At 46.5% G+C, this 17,384-nt stretch overlaps 1 protein-coding gene across 3 annotated transcripts in view; it reads right to left on the reverse strand.

Moving 5' to 3' along the window:
- ttc33 (tetratricopeptide repeat domain 33) overlaps positions 1-17,384 on the reverse strand; it is a 106,088-nt gene that overhangs the window by 64,334 nt on the left and 24,370 nt on the right. For all 3 annotated transcript variants that reach the window (XM_063049631.1, XM_063049632.1, XM_063049633.1), the window contains exon 3: positions 8,546-8,627. In XM_063049631.1, coding sequence (XP_062905701.1) covers positions 8,546-8,627 — 82 coding nt within the window. The remainder of the gene's footprint in view (positions 1-8,545; positions 8,628-17,384) is intronic.

The following is a 17,384-nucleotide window of genomic DNA, read 5'->3' on the forward strand; positions in this document are numbered from 1 at the left end:
AGTAAGACCACGCAATGGATTGTGGACTTCAAGAAAGGGAAGTTAGAAGAACTCACACCAGTGCTCATTGATGGTTAGGCATTGGAAAGGGGGAGCACTTCAAGCTTCTGAGCCTCAACATCTACAGAAATCTTCCCTCTGCCCAACACTTCCATGCAATCACAGAAAAAGCACATCAGCATCTTTGCTTTGGTAGGAGTTTGAGAAGATCTGGTATGTCACTAAAGAATCTTACAACTTTCTGTAGAAGTACAGTGGAAAACGTTCTAACTGGTTGCATCACCACTTCGTATGGAACACCAAATGCACAAGACTCAGATAGCAAACCCCGCGCCTCCCCCCCACCATCGAGGAGATCTTCAAGAGGCAGTGCCTCCAGAAGGCAGCATCCATCATTAAAGGTCCTCATCATCCAGGACATGTCCTCTTTTCATTACTACCCTCAGGGAGGAGGTACAGGAGCCTGAAGACACACACTCAACGTTTTCAGGAACAGCTTCTTCCCCTCTAGTTTCTGAATGAACAATGAACTCGTGTACACTACCTCAATTTTTTTTATTATTTCATTCTCTTTTTGTACTACTCTGATTATCTCCTCAGCCAATGAAGCTGTACACACCCTAACCCAGAGAATACATGGCAAGCACTCTGACTGTTTGCATCACTGCCTGGTATCGGCAGAATTGAAAACAGCTGCAGAAAGTTGCAAACTCGGCCAGCTCCATCACGGGCACTGGACTCCCCAGCATCAAGGACACCTTCAAAAGGCGGTGCCTCAAGGCAACAGCATCCATTATATTAAAGACCCGCACAATCTATGACATGCCCGCTTTTCATTACTACCATCAGGGAGGAGGTACAGGAGCCTGAAGACACACGCTCAACATTTTAGGAACATCTTCTTCCCCTCCGCCATCAGATTTCTGAATGGATTATGAATCTATGAACACTACCTCAGGTTTTTTTCCTTTTTGCAACACTTATTTAATTCTTCTTTTTTATCTCTACTTCTTATTGGAATTTATAGTTTTTATTATGTATTGTAAAAGTACTGCTGCCACAAAACAACCAATTTCACTACATGTGCCACTGATATTAAACCTGATTCTGATTCTAGTATCATCGTGGAAGCTTCTCTGGTATTATTTGAGTAGGGGCATTCTGATTAGTTAACTTTTATCTTGAGTGATGGGGTAGAGATACAACTCTACCAAAGGAGGTGCAAGATGATCTTTCCCTCCACTAGCCTGCAGGTCACCCCCTCTCCCCTGCTACCCCCCCACACCTCCTCCCCCCCCCCACCCCCGGATCAGGGTCACATGAAGCCATGGGAGCAGGTGGTGGATGGTCGTATGAGCAGCCGGACTGAGGTCCTTTAACATCTGCCGGACGATGCTGAGGATCTTCTACGAGTCTGTGGTGGCCAGTGCTATCATGTTTGCTGTTGTGTGCTGGGGCAGCAGGCTGAGGGTGGCAGACACCAACAGAATCAACAAACTCATTCGTAAGGCCAATGATGTTGTGGGGATGGAACTGGACTCTCTGACGGTGGTGTCTAAAAAGAGGATGCTGTCCAAGTTGCATGCCATCTTGGACAATGTCTCCCATCCACTACATAGTGTACTGGTTGGGCACAGAAGTACATTCAGCCAGAGACTCATTCCACCGAGATGCAGCACAGAGTGTCATAGGAAGTCATTCCTGCCTGTGGCCATCAAACTTTACAACTCCTCCCTTGGAGGGTCAGACACCCTGAGCTGATAGGCTGGTCCTGGACTTATTTCATAATTTACTGGCATAACTTACATATTACTATTTAACTATTTATGGTTCTATTACTATTTATTATTTATGGTGCAACTGTAAGGAAAACCAATTTCCCCGGGATCAATAAAGTATGACTATGACTATATCACAAGTCCTGGTTATGCGACCACTGATGCCAGGCAGCCAATCTCTGAAATGCATTGCTAATGGCTGGGGTCACCTGTCTTCTAAAGATACTGCTCAGAAGGCGGCAATTGCAAACCACTTTTGTAGAAAAATTTGCCAAGAACAATCATTGTCATGGAAAGCCCACGTCATACGACATGGCACATAATGAATGAACTCTCATCTTCAAATTTGAATGGAAGTTTTGTTTATCTGGGGTACAAGAAGAGCAGAGAATATTTTTCTCGCTTTATTCTTCTCTCTTTTTTGTTCTTGACCATTGCTACTTTTCCTTTCCGATCTCTCTGTTCCATTAGTGTTTCACAAAACGATCATGAAGCAACAGGTTTTACACCTCATGACTTTGAAAGAACCTTGGATCAAAAACATCAGAATCCAATACCATGGGGTGGTGAGGGGTTGGGTGGGGAACGTCTGGGAAACACTGCCTTTGCACTGAACTGTTGTCTCAAACTAACAAACTTCACTGCATAAAAGACCATGATGATAAAGCTGAATCTGATCAAATTGCACGAGTGCATTTTGCCTCAATTGGCTGCTCTGTTCGCATATTATATATTTGACTACACTTCCAACAGTAGGTAGCTGAACTGTCTGAGGATCCCTGAGTAGGTGGAGATTATTAGCCCTCCATCCTGGTCTCCAGTGCCTCTCCTCACAACAGACTGTTCTATTTGGATGGCTGTTTTATTCCACAGCTCCAGTGCACTCAGGGTTAGCCCAGCAACAGTACTTCTGTACCAGCAGCTCTCCCTCGAGCACTCTCACTCTCCAACACATCCCACACTGTCACAATGCGCACAACTAGGGATGTTGTGGTTAATTTGAAATCAGTTAAGATATAAAACTAAACCCTAATACAGGGATTCCCAACATGGGGTGCACAGACCCTCAGTTAATGACCTCATCTATAATAAAGGCTCTAAACACCTGCCCTAATATAGTGACAGCCAATCAATGCTCAGGGGAGTCTGAGAGTTAAAACAATTCTTCATAACTGGGGACAACTGTAGATTATCACAACTGGATTCCTGTCTTCAACCCTGAGGAAGACATTCCCAAATTGACTGTGGATTTAGACAATTCCTAGGCTGGCTCACATACTCCCTCTGTTCCCCGAGTATCACAGCTGCTTGCTGACACCATCACACCCAAACCCAATGTGCAGAAATATCCCTCCCTTCCACCACAGTCCAGGTCAAAGCCCCATTTTCTGCCCCTGCCCTCTACAGATACAGTGTGGAGATGGTATGGCAAATGCTCTGCCCACGACCACACCAAATTACAGCGAGTTGAGGACACAGCCCAGTCCTCACACGAACCAGCCTCCCCCCCATGGACCCTGTCTATACCTCCCAATACACTAGGATAGCAGCTAACATATTCCAACACCCCTCCCACCATGTTCGTTCGCTTCTTTGCGCAGAAGGTACAAAAATATGAGAACCAGGTTCAAGGTCACCATTTCAGTAGGTACATTTAATGTTAGAGAAATGTATACAATATACATCCTGAACTTCTTTTTCTTTGCAAACATCCACGAAAACAGAGGAGTGCCCAAAGAATGAAGGACAGTTAAACATTAGAACCCCAAGCCCCCACCTATTGCTATCACAACTCTTGATCTCTCAATCTACCTCATCGTAAGCCCTTAAGATCTTCAGACATAGGAGCAGAATTAGGCCATTCAACCCATTGAGTTCGCTCCGCCATTCCAGCATTTCACCATTTCCCTCTCAGCCCAATCTCCTGCCTTCTCCCTGTAACCTTTCATGCTGCCTCAACCTTCATCTTGAATACATCCAATGACCTGGTCTTCACAGCCGTCTGTGCACTGAATTCTAGCTTCACCGCTCTCTGGCTAAAGAAATTCCTCCTTATTTCTGTTCTAAATGGACATCTCTTTATTCTGAGGCTGCGTCCTCTGGTCTTAGACTCCCCTACTATGGGAAACATCTTCTCCATGTCCACTCTATCTAGGCCTTTCAACACTCAAATAGATTTCAATAAGATCCCACTCCGCCCCCCCCCCCAATTCTTTTGAATTCGAGTGACTACAGGCGCAGAGCCAAACACTCTTCATATGATAAGCCTTTCATTTCCGGAATCACTTTCATGAACCTCCTTTGAACCATCAATCATGTCAGCACATCCCTTCTTTGATAAGAGACCCAAAGCTGCTCACAATGCTCCAAGTGAGGCCTCACCAGTGCCTTATAAAGTCTCAGCATTACATGCTTGCTTTTGTATTCTAGTCTTCTTGAAATGAATGCTAACATTGCATTTGCCTTCCTCACCGCAGACTCAACCTGCAAATTAACCTTTAGGGAATCCTGTACAAGGACTCCCGAGTTCTCTTGCACCACAGATTTTTGAGTTTTATCCCCATTTAGAAAATAGTCTATGCTTTTATTCTTCCTACCAAAATTCATGACCATACACTTCCTGACACCGCATTCCATCTGCCTCTTCTTTGTCCATTCTCCTAATGTGAGTTTCTAACCTGGGGTTCATGGACCCCTTGCTTAATGGTATTGGCCCATGATATATAAAAAAAGGTTGGAAACCCCAGGTTAAGTTCTTCTGCAGCCTTCCTGCTTCCTCACCACTACCTTCCCCATCCACCTATCTTCATATTGTTCGCAAACTTGGCCACAAAGCCAACAATTCCATCATCCAAATCATTGACATAGAACATAAAAAGAAATGGCACCACATCAACCCTTGTGGACCACCACTAATCACTGGCAGTGAATCAGAAAAGGGTCTCTTTATTCCCACTCTTTGCCTCCTGTCAATCAGCCACTGGTCTATCCATGCTACCATCTTTCCTGTAATACCAAGGGTTTGTAGCTTGTGTTAAGCTTCATGTGTGGCACCTTGCAATTTATCTCTGCAATCTAGTGTAGAGGATTGTCAAAGATTGCAGAGAGACATTGATAGGATGCAGAAGTGGGCTGAGAAGTGGCAGATGGAGTTCAACCCAGAGAAGTGTGAGGTGGTACACTTTGGAAGGACAAACTCCAAGGCAGAGTACAAAGTAAATGGCAGGATACTTGGTAGTGTGGAGGAGCAGAGGGATCTGGGGGTACATGTCCACAGATCCCTGAAAGTTGCCTCACAGGTGGATAGGGTAGTTAAGAAAACTTATGGGGTGTTAGCTTTCATAAGTCGAGGGATAGAGTTTAAGAGTCACGATGTAATGATGCAGCTCTATAAAACTCTGGTTAGGCCACACTTGGAGTACTGTGTCCAGTTCTGGTCGCCTCACTATAGGAAGAATGTGGAAGCATTGGAAAGGGTACAGAGGAGATTTACCAGGATGCTGCCGGGTTTAGAAAGTATGCATTAGGATCAGAGATTAAGGGAGCTAGGGCTTTACTCTTTGGAGAGAAGGAGGATGAGGGGAGACATGATAGAGGTGTACAAGATAATAAGAGGAATAGATAGAGTGGATAGCCAGCGCCTCTTTCCCAGGGCACCACTGCTCAATACAAGAGGACATGGCTTTAAGGTAAGGGGTGGGAAGTCCAAGGGGGATATTAGAGGAAGGTTTTTTACTCAGAGAGTGGTTGGTGTGTGGAATGCACTGCCTGAGTCAGTGGTGGAGGCAGATACACTCATGAAGTTTAAGAGACTACTAGACAGGTATATGGAGGAATTTAAGGTGGGGGGTTATATGGGAGGCAGGGTTTGAGGGTCGGCACAACATTGTGGGCCAAAGGGCCTGTACTGTGCTGTACTATTCTATGTTTTTGTCAAATGCTTTCTGAAAATCCAAGTACACAACTTGGATTTATTTACAGATTCAGTGAGGAATAGGCCCTCTGACCCTGATGCCTAATGGCACCCAACTACCCTCACTTAATCACACAACTATTTACAATGACCAATTATCCTATCCAGTATTTCTTTGGACTCTGGGAGGAAACCAGAACCCAGGCATTCCGCAGGGAGGACATACAGACTCCTTACAGATAACACTGGGAATGAAATCCGAAATCTTGATGCCCCGAGCTGTAACACGCTACCGCGACGGTCATTTTGGTATTGTTTCTCCCTTGTACCTCATTAATGCATTTGTGTGTGGAATCATCTGTCTGAATGGCACGCCAACAAAAGCTATTAACTGTATCTTGGTGCAACAATGAAACAATTACCAGATGCTTCCTGACCCACTCAATATTCACAGCGTTGTTTTTCTTGGAAGATGAATTACAGAGCAGGGAAACAGGCCCCTCAGCTCAACTTACTCGTGAAGGAAGCCACTGGTATCTGGTGCAGGTTGTAACCATCACTCTGGGTGCCTGACCAGTATGAAACCATCTCACCAGAGTTAAAGAACATGAACCAGAACAGAAATACAGCAGCAGAATGAAGCCATTCAGCCCATCGAGTCTGCTCCATCATTCCATCATGGCTGATTTATTATCCCTCTCATCTCACTCTCCTGCCTTCTCCCTGTAACTTTTGACACCTTGACAAATCAAGAACTTATCAGCCTCCACTTTAAATACACCCACTGTCTTGGCCTTCACAGCCATCTGTGGAAATTAATTCCATCTGGCTGAAGAGATTCCTCATCTCTGTTTTAAAGAAATGTCCTCTGCCTCATCTGCGGCATCCTTCCATCACCTGGTCTGGAAGCAGAGGTCTCTGCACCCTTCTCCTTTGCCGTTTCAGCAACGGTCGGTCATGGGGTCCGAACGGTTGAAGCCCACAGGTGCAAAATGATCACGTCAAACACATCGAGCCTCATCAACACAGCTTGGTACAGCAGCTGCTCTGCCTGTGACGGCCAGAAACTGCAGAGGAACTTCACAGAAACCTACCTCCCCTCCATGGACTTGTCACTGCCTCGGTAAAGCGGAGAACATAATCAGAACCCCACCCACCTCGGACATTCTCTCTTATCCCCTCTCCCATCAGAAAGCATCCACCACGAGGCTCAATGACAGCTTCTATCCTGCTTCAGACTCCTGAACAATTCACTAATACAGTAAGACAGAATCCTGACCTCACAACCTACCCCGTTATGATCTTACACTTTATTGTGCTTATCATGCTTGGACACTTTGTTCTGCATTGTTGTTGTTTTACCTTGTTCTACCTCAGTGCATTGTGTAGGAACAGTATGTAGTAAAACAAGGTGTTCACTGTATGTGTGACAATTAATAAACCAATATCAATGTCAAGGACCAAGCATGTGTTCTGGGCATCCCACACGTGTCGCCATGCTTCGACTGCCAACCAAGCATATGCACTACTCACTAACCCCAACCCGTACCCCTTTGGAATGTGGGAGGAAACCCACGCAGTGATAGGGAGAATATACAAACTCCTTACAGACAGCAGTGAGAATTGAACCAGGATCGCCAGGTCTGTGAAACATTACGCTAACTGCTACACTACTTTTTTCCCTCAATTCGCTATGACAATGAAATCGTCTGTAGGGATGGTGCGCAAGACAAAGTTTTTCACTGTACTCTGGCCCACACTGCCAGCTTCGTGGAGCAGAGGAAATAGTAATTAGCTTATGGTTAAAAGCTGGATATAAAGTCAATTAAATTTCTCACAACACTGAGACTGCAGCCATCCACAAAAAGAAAACAAGACGTTTCCAGTAACCACTGATTACTTCGGCCTTATTACTTGCACAAATTTGGCCAAAAGTTATAAATCACAATCAAAATTTTTCTAGAATTAGCCTCAATGTTACGTTGGCTCAGATCGTCAGGCAGGAATCCAAACCAACTTCAGCGATAAATCGAAGGTGACACGTCACCCCATTACTGAGGGAGGGTCACACTGTGGGAGGGGTGATACTGAGGGAGGGTCAGACTGGGAGGGGTGGTACTGAGGGAGGGTCACACTGTGGGAGAGGTGATACTGAGGGAGAGTCAGACTGGGAGGGGTGGTACTGAGGGAGGGTCACACTGTGGGAGGGGTGGTACTGAGGGAGGGTCACACTGTGGGAGAGGTGATACTGAGGGAGGGTCAGACTGGGACGGGTGGTACTGAGGGAGGGTCACACTGTGGGAGGGGTGGTACTGAGGGAGGGTCACACTGTGGGAGAAGTGATACTGAGGGAGGGTCAGACTGGGAGGGGTGATACCGAGGGAGGGTCATACTGTGGGAAGGGTGGTACCGAGGGAGGGTCACATTGTGGGAGGGGTGGTACTGAGGGAGGGTCACACTGTGGGAGGGACGGCACTGAGGGAGGGTCACACTGTGGGAGGGGTGGTACTGAGGGAGGGTCACACTGTGGGAGGGGTGATACTGAGGGAGGGTCACACTGTGGGAGGGGTGGTACTGAGGGAGGGTCACACTGTGGGAGGGGTGATACTGAGGGAGGGTCACACTGTGGGAGGGGTGGTACTGAGGGAGGGTCACACTGTGGGAGGGGTAATACTGAGATTGAGTCACACTGTGGGAGGGGTGGTACTGAGGGCAGATCACACTGTAATGTGCTGACTTTCCAGAGACATAGTGGGTAGTAATCAAAGGAGAGAGATTCGTAGTTCAAGGCCTTCTCTAATTACAGACATTCCCAGTTTCCAATTCAAACCAGGAGTCCAATGTCATGCAGTACCTGTGCCTTCATCTCGTAGAGGGCAGCACAGTCCGGTGTCAGCTGAATAGCTTCATCCCACCGACCAATCGCCTCCCAGTACCTGCAGCAAATAGAAAATCTCACCTTTATTGGGCATGGTGCAGGGATGAGAGAAATTTACACCAAGTCAGTCCAGGACAAACTCTGCAGAAACAGATTATCTATGAATTAGAGTATATGTTGTGAAATTCTTCTTCTTCAGTTTCCCACTCTGCCTCTCCCTACTTCCTTCTCTTCACCTGCCTATCACCTTCCCTTGATGCACCTCCCCTTCCACTTTCTCCTGTCAGATTCTTTCTCCTCCATCCCTTTGAATTGACTTTATTCCTTACAACCTTCATATACATGAGAAGTAAAAAGCTTTACGTTATGTCTCCATCTAAATGTGCAATGTGTAGTAATTTATAATAAATAGTGTGTACAACAGGCTAGCCAATGTAACATAGAAATACAGTTGTGTCAGCGTGAGTTCATCAGTCTGAGGCCTGGTGGAAGAAGCTGTCCCGGAGCCTGTTGGTCCTGGCTTTTACGTTGCGGTACCGTTTCCCAGATGGTATCAGCTGGAACAGTTTATAGTTGGGGTGATTCGGGTCCCCAATAATCCTTCGGGCCCTTTTTACACACCTGTCTTTGTAAATGTCCTGAATAGTGGGGCATTCACATCTACAGATGCGCTGGGCTGTCCACACCACTCTCTGTAGGGTCCTGCGATTGATGGAAGTACAGTTCCCATACCAGGCAGTGATGCAGCCAGTCAGGATGCTCTCAATTGTGCCCCTGTAGAAAGTTCTTAGGATCTGGGGGGTCTTCAAATGTCTGAGGTGAAAGAGGAGCTGTTGTGCCTTTTTCAGCACACAAAGGTATGTAGAGACCACGTGAGATCCTCGGTGATGTTTATGCTGAGGAACTTGACGCTGTTCACCCTCTCAACCCCAGATCCATTGATGTCAGTAGGGGTCAGCCTGTCTCCATTCCTCCTGTAGGCCTTACCTGACCTGACCTGCTGAATCCCTCCAACATTTTGTGTGTGGTGAAATCTGTTGCTTTGCAGTAGAAAAGATATATAATTACTATTAATTAGCAAAATGTTGCTGAGGATGGCACCAATGACCAGGTACAATTCCCACCACCGTCTGTAAGGAGATTGTACGTTCTCCCCATGACCACATAGGTTTCGTCCGGGTTCTCCGGTTTTCCCCACACATCCCAAAGATGTCCTGGTAAGTTGTGGGCATGCGATGTTGGCATCAGAAGCATGGTGACACTTGCAGGCTGCCCCCAGCACATCCTTGTTCCATGTTGCTCTTTGATTGAATGACATATTCCACTTTACGTTTCGATGTTTCAATATACATGTTACAGGAATCTCTGCAGCAGCTCATTCCCCCACACAGCATTGATCTTTGCACTAATTCATTGCAGATGACTATATCCTTCACTTCCACAAGCTGGAGACATTACGATATCACACTGGCATCAGCTGAAACCAGAGTGCCCAAAGCTGTTGTGAAACACTGACAGCAGCCCGGGCTCTTGCACTTCTCCAGTGGCAGAAACCACAAATCTGTCGGTCATTGGCAAGGCAACAGACCCTGCAGCCTATGCCAACCAAGGTGCCTCCCTGAACTACTCCCATTTGCCCATGTTTGCCCCATATCCCTCCCAGCCTTTCCTATCCATGTACTTGTTGTTAATGTACCTGCCTCTGGCAGCTCATTCCACACAAGTCATCGGTGTCACATCTCTGCCTTCAGTATTCCATGCAAATTTATCACCAAACTCTGGATCCTGCGAGTTAACACCTCCCTCTGAAACGGGATTCTTGACTTTCTGACTAACAGACAATAATCAGTAAGAAGGGGCAGCGACACCTCGGCCACAATTATTCTAAACCCTGGTGCTCCACAAGGTTACGTGTTCAGCCCCCTACTCTGCTCCCTGTACACTCGTGACTGCGTGGTCAGATTCCACTCCAACTCCAGCTACAGGTCTGCAGATTTAGGTTGTATCTCAACTAATAATGGCTTGAGTACAGGAAGGAGATAGAGAGCTTAGTGACATGTTGCCATGACAACGAAACAGAAGAGCTAGTCATTGAAACACAACACACATCAAAGTTGCTGGTGAACGCAGCAGGCCAGGCAGCATCTCTAGGAAGAGGTACAGTCGACGTTTCAGGCCGAGACCCTTCGTCAGGACTAACTGAAGGAAGAGTTAGTAAGAGATTTGAAAGTGGGAGGGGGAGGGGGAGATCCAAAATGATAGGAGAAGACAGGAGGGGGAGGGATGGAGCCAAGAGCTGGACAGGTGATTGGCAAAGGGGATATGAGAGGATCATGGGACAGTAGGTCCGGGGAGAAAGACAAGGGGGGAGGTGAAACCCAGAGGATGGGCAAAAGGGGTATAGTCAGAGGGACAGAGGGAGAAAAAGGAGAGTGAGAGAAAGAATGTGTGTATAAAAATAAATAACGGTTGGGGTACGAGGGGGAGGTGGGGCATTAACGGAAGTTAGAGAAGTCAATGTTCATGCCATCAGGTTGGAGGCTACCCAGACGGAATAGAAGGTGTTGTTCCTCCAACCTGAGTGTGGCTTCATCTTTACAGTAGAGGAGGCTGTGGATAGACATGTCAGAATGGGAATGGGATGTGGAATTAAAATGTGTGGCCACTGGGAGATCCTGCTTTCTCTGGCGGAGAGAGTGTAGGTGTTCAGCAAAGCTGTGTCCCAGTCTGCGTCGGTCTCGCCAATATATTGAAGGCCACATCGGGAGCACCGGACACAGTATATCACCCCAGCCGACTCACAGGTGAAGTGTCGCCTCACCTGGAAGGATCGTCTGGGGCCCTGAATGGTGGTAACGGAGGAAGTGTAAGGGCATGTGTAGCACTTGTTCCAGTGAGGTGTCGGAAATGGACCAGGTAAACTTGAGGGCAGGGTGAAAGTTGGAGGCAAAGTTAATAAAGTCAACGAGCTCTACGGCCTTGTGTGTTGCTTGGATCCTGTTTGAATGCTCTGGGTTCATGACCACAAGAAACTGCAAAGCTGAGCACATCACAGAAACCAGCCCCCAACCCCCTAGACTCTGTCTACAGTTATGGTGGCTGCTTTGCCAAGGCAGTGAGAAGACTCTCACCCACTCCACACATTCACTCTCTTCCCCTCTCCCATCAGGCAGAACAAACAATAGCTTGAAAGCGCATACCGCCAGGCTCAAGGACAGTTATCTGACTGTTAACAACATTTAAGATTGTTTGATGTCATTTCCAGTACACGGGGTAAAGGAGAATTAAATAATTGTTACTTCAGACGCAATGCAGCACACAAAAAGTAAGATGGAGAACATCTGGTTGGGCACAGTCTCGATGGGTCAAAGGGACTATTTCTGTGTTGTAATTTTTTATGACTCTAACACAATAAATATAAATACTGTACATTTGGGGCACCATGCTGGCGTAGCAGTTAGCACAACATTATTTCTACTCAGTACAGAGTTCAACCCCAGCATCCTCTATAAGCAGTTTATACATGGAATGCATGGGTTTCCTCCGACAGTCCAAAGATGTACCAGACCAGTCATCGTAAACTGTCCTGTGCTTAAGCTAGGGTTAAATTGGGGGTTACTAGTGGCACTGCTCGAAGGGCTGTATCTCTAAATTTATCTACACAAACTGATAGTATGTCCATAGAGTGACACTAGGCACAGGAATGTCTGTACATACAATGACTGACGGGAAGTGATGAAGTAATGGTGGGTCAGCCGTACTGCTTGGAGAAAGTAACTGTTTGAGCCTGGTGGTCCTGGTGCTGATGCTGTGTAGCCTTCACCTTGATGGGAGTGGGATAAAACAGTCCATGAGCAGAAAGGGTGGGATCCTTCATGATGCCAAGGGCATTTTCCAGCACCTTTCTGTATACATGTCCTTGATGGTGCCGGTGATATGTTGGGCACTTGTCCGCTGCAGTGCAGTTTTCATACCATGCAGTAATGCAAATTGTAAGGATGCTCTCTGATGCACATCTGTAGAATGGCGCGAGTACAGATGTGCATAGTGCAGCTCTCCCAAGCTTCCTCAGAAAGTAGAGGCGTTGGTGAGCTGTCCTGATGTTCTGACAGCACAAGATATTGAGCGAGATGTGCAATCGAAGGAGTCTGAGACTGCCCGCAGTTTCCACTGCTGTGGTGATGTTGAACAGACATTTTGTATGGTAAGATGAACTTGGCTTCACAATCTACCTCATTACAATCTTTTACATTACCATTTACCTGCACTGCATTTTTTGGTAGCTTTTACACTTTATTCTGAATTGTTATTGTTTCATCTGTTTTAGCTGAATACTCACTACCCGTTACACCACTGCATTTAGGGCAGCCATGAAGGCCCTCCATCTCTGTCTGTATAGAAGGATTCTTCATTACTGTTTCTATAACAATTGTTTTTTGACCCGTCAGGGTTGTTGGCCCTGAGCTGAACCCACAAACCTGGAGGACTAGTGGATCACTCTTAGTCTAACCTTTACCTTTTGACTGTTTGGCATGGGTGACCCTACCAAGAGCCAACGCACAAGATCCCAACTCCAGCCAACATAGCTCTCTGGGTCATTGTGGCACGTGAGCCTCCAAACCCCACTACAAGGTTGAGGTCTTCTTGGAGGCCTGCTGAATACATGGTGTAGTAAATTCTGTATGAACAATATGCAAGTCAAGCTTTTCACTGTACCTTGGTACATGTGACAATAATAAACCAATTACAAAAATATTCACTATCATCCGCGTAATAACGTTCCTATTCAATCTCTCCCCTCTCACCCTAAACCTGTGCCCTCTAGTTCTTGATTCCCAACCCTGGGAACAAGTCTGTGTTCATTCATTCTATCTGTGCCTCTCATTACTTTTATAGAACTCTCTGAGGCCACCCTTCTTTGGTTTACTTTCCAAAGTAAGTCCCAATCTGCACAACCACTCTCTGTAACTCAGTTGTTTGAGTCCTGGCATCTCCAGCTTAATGGCTTCTTTGTCGCTTTGCACTGTTTATTCTTTATAATTTGTAGTAATTTTGCATCATCTTTTACCTGACTCTGCAAATATCTATTCAGCCAATCACGTGGCAGCAACTCAGTGCGTAAGACCAGGCAGATAAGGTCAGGAGGTTCAGTTCTTGATGAGACCGAACATAAAAGGGGGAAGAAATGTGATCTAAGTGACTTTGGAATGATTATTTGTGCGAAACGAGGTGGTTTACAGAGAACCGTGCAAAAAAAACCCAACAAAACCATCCAGTGAGCGGTAATGGGGGAGCTCAGAGGAGAATGGCTAGACTGGTAAAAGGCAACAGTAACTCAGATAACCAAGTGGTATGCAGAAGAGCTTCTCTGAATGCACATGAACCTTGAAGTGGATGGGCTACAGCAGCAGAAGACCATGAACATACACTCAGTGGTCAGTTTATTAGGTGCAGGGGGTATCTAATAAAGTGGCCACTGGGTAGACACCACAGGAGTATCTGAAGTACTAGTTACCAGTATATTGCTTTGAGACGTCCAAGGTTCCCACCAGTACCCACTCTCACTTCAGCACAGAGTCTGCTTAACTGCACGCAGGAACAGCAACTGTAACAGATTCGCTCCACGCCACTATCTTGAGCCAAGGGCTAAATCACAAACACAAGGGATTCTGCTGATGCTGGAATTCCAGAACAACAGACTCAAAATGATGGAGGAACTCAGCAGGTCAGGTAGCATCCGTGGAGAGGTATAAAAAGCAGAAGAGATAATGAGCACACTAAACACAAACATGCTGTCACAGAAAAGCAGCATCCATCATCAAAGACCCCACAACCCAGACATGCTCTCTTCTCTCTGCTGCTGCCATCAGGAAGAAGGCACAGGAGTCTCAGGGCCCACGCCACCAGGTTCAGGAACTTATTACATACATAGAACATAGAATAGTACAGCACAGTACAGGCCCTTCGGCTCACAATGTTGTGCTGACCCTCAAACCCTGCCTCCCATATAAGCCCCCACCTTAAATTCCTCCATATACCTGTCTAGTAGTCTCTTAAACTTCACGAGTGTATCTGCCTTCACCACGGACTCAGGCAGTGCATTCCACGCACCAACCACTCTCTGAGTAAAAAACCTTCCTCTAATATCCCCCTTGAACTTCCCACCCCTTACCTTAAAGCCACGTTCTCTTGTATTGAGCAGTGGTGCCCTGGGAAAGAGGCGCTGGCTGTCCACTCTATCTATTCCTCTCTTGTATACCTCTATCATGTCTCTTCTCATCCTCCTTCTCTCCAAAGAGTAAAGACCTAGCTCCCTTAATCTCTGATCCTAATGCATACTCTCTAAACCAGGCAGCATCCTGGTAACTCTCCTCTGTACCCTTTCCAATGCTTCCACATCCTTCCTATAGTGAGGTGACCAGAACTGGACACAATACTCCAAATGTGGCCTAACCAGAGTTTTATAGAGCTGCATCATTACATCGCGACTCTTAAACTCTATCCCTCAACTTATGAAAGCTAACACCCCATAAGCTTTCTTAACTACCCTATCCACCTGTGAGGCAACTTTCAGGGATCTGTGGACATGTACCCCGAGATCCCTCTGCTCCTCCACACTACCAAGTATCCTGCCATTTACTTTGTACTCTGCCTTGGAGTTTGTCCTTCCAAAGTGTACCACCTCACACTTCTCCAGGTTGAACTCCATCTGCCACTTCTCAGCCCATTTCTGCATCCTATCAATGTCTCTCTGCAATCTTTGACAATCCTCTACACTATCTGCAACACCACCAACCTTTGTGTCATCTGCAAACTTGCCAACCCATCCTTCTACCCCTACATCCAGGTCGTTAACAGAAATCACGAAAAGTAGAGGTCCCAGAACAGATCCTTGTGGGACACCACTAGTCACAACCCTCCAATCTGAATGTACTCCCTCCACCACGACATTCTGCCTTCTGCAGGCAAGCCAATTCTGAATCCACCTGGCCAAACTTCCCTGGATCCCATGCCTTCTGACTTTCTGAATAAGCCTACCGTGTGGAGCCTTGTCAAATGCAATTACCCTCAACTATTAGGCTCTTGATCACTCAGATTCACTTTCCCCATCACTGAAATGTTCCCACAACCTATGGACTCAGTTTCAAGGACTCTTCATCTCATGTTCCCAATGTCTATTGCTTATTTATTATTATTCCTTTTTTTCGGGTTTGCTTGTTTTGCACACTGGTCAAACGCCCAAGTTGGTGTGGTCTTTTGATGATTCTATTATGGTTGTTATTCTATTTTGAATTTATTGAGTATGCCCACAGAAAAGGAATTTTGATTTTGTATATAGTGTCCTTCATGTACTTTGATAATAAGCTTACTTTGAACTTTGGACAAACATGTCACTGCCCTGTAGTACACCTTCCCTTCTTATTCTGGCTTCTTCCCCCTTCATTTCCGGTCCTGATGAAGGGTTATGGCCTGAAATGTCACCTGTTTATTCCTCATCACAGATGCTGCCTGACCTGCCAAGAGCCCCCAGCACTTTGAGTGTGTTACTTGAGCCAAAGGCTGCAGGGCCAGGCGGACCACATCCGAATGACCTGTCACTGAGGGCATGGCAAGCTCCCAGAGGACCAGAGGGACACAACAGTCTGTAAACCGGACAAGGGAACTGAAAACATCCTTGGCCACCACACCCAATCCTGTACCCACAAAGGGCAAGAAGCCATCACAGAGCACCTCTTAAAGATTACAGATGACCCTGGGCCAGTATTCACTGCAGTTTAGAAGAATGATGGGAGAGCCCTAGATAGAGTGGACGTAGAGAAGATGTCTCCTAGATTGGGCAGCCACTCTAGGAGTGGCTAATCACTTTAGCCACCCACTTCAACTCTGCTTCCCACTCCCATTCAGATATGTCCATACATGGCCTCCTCTACTGCCATGATGAGGCTAAACTCAGGTCGGAGGAGCAACACCTCATATACCGTCTAGGTAGTCTCCAGCCCCTTGGTACGAACACAGAATTCTCCAACTTCCGGTAATTCCCTCCCCCTCTCTTCCCCTATCCCTATGTCACTCTGCCCCCTCCCCCAGCTGCCTATCACCTCCCTCATGGTTCCGCCTCCTCCTACTACCCATTGTGTTTTCCCCTATCCTTCTTCACCTTTCCTGCCTATCACCTCCCTGCTTCCTACCTACCCCTTTATCTTTCCCCTTACTGGTTTTTCACTTGGAACCTACCAGCCTTCTCCTTCCCACCCTCCCCCCACCTTCTTTATAGGGCCTCTGCTCCTGCCCTCTACAGTCCTGACGAAGGGTTCCGGCCCGAGACGTCAACCAATCTTTTCCACAGATGCTGCCCGACCTGCTGAGTTCCTCCAGTGTGTTGCCAGCATCTGCAGATTATTTTGTGTTTACCTCCATTCCTTTCCTGTCCATATGGCTATCCAATTTAACTTTAAACTACAACATAGAACCTGCCTCAACCACTTCTGCTGGAAGCTCATTCCACACAGCTACCACTCTCTGAGTAAAGAAGTTCCCCCTCATGTTACCCCTAAACTTTTGCCCTTTAATTCTCAACTCATGTCCTCTTGTTTGAATCTCCCCCACTCTCAATGGAAAAAGCCTATCCACCTCAACTCTATCTATCCCCCTCATAATTTTAAATACCTCTATCAACCTTCTACGTTCCAAAGAATAAAGACTCAACTTGTTCAACCTTTCTCTGTAACTTAGGTGATGAAACCCAGGTAATATTCTAGTAAATCTTCTCTGTACTCTATTTTGTTGACATCTTTCCTATAATTCGGAGACCAAA

This window comes from Mobula hypostoma, chromosome 5, assembly GCF_963921235.1.
Source record: "Mobula hypostoma chromosome 5, sMobHyp1.1, whole genome shotgun sequence".
Classification (NCBI taxonomy): domain Eukaryota; kingdom Metazoa; phylum Chordata; class Chondrichthyes; order Myliobatiformes; family Myliobatidae; genus Mobula; species Mobula hypostoma.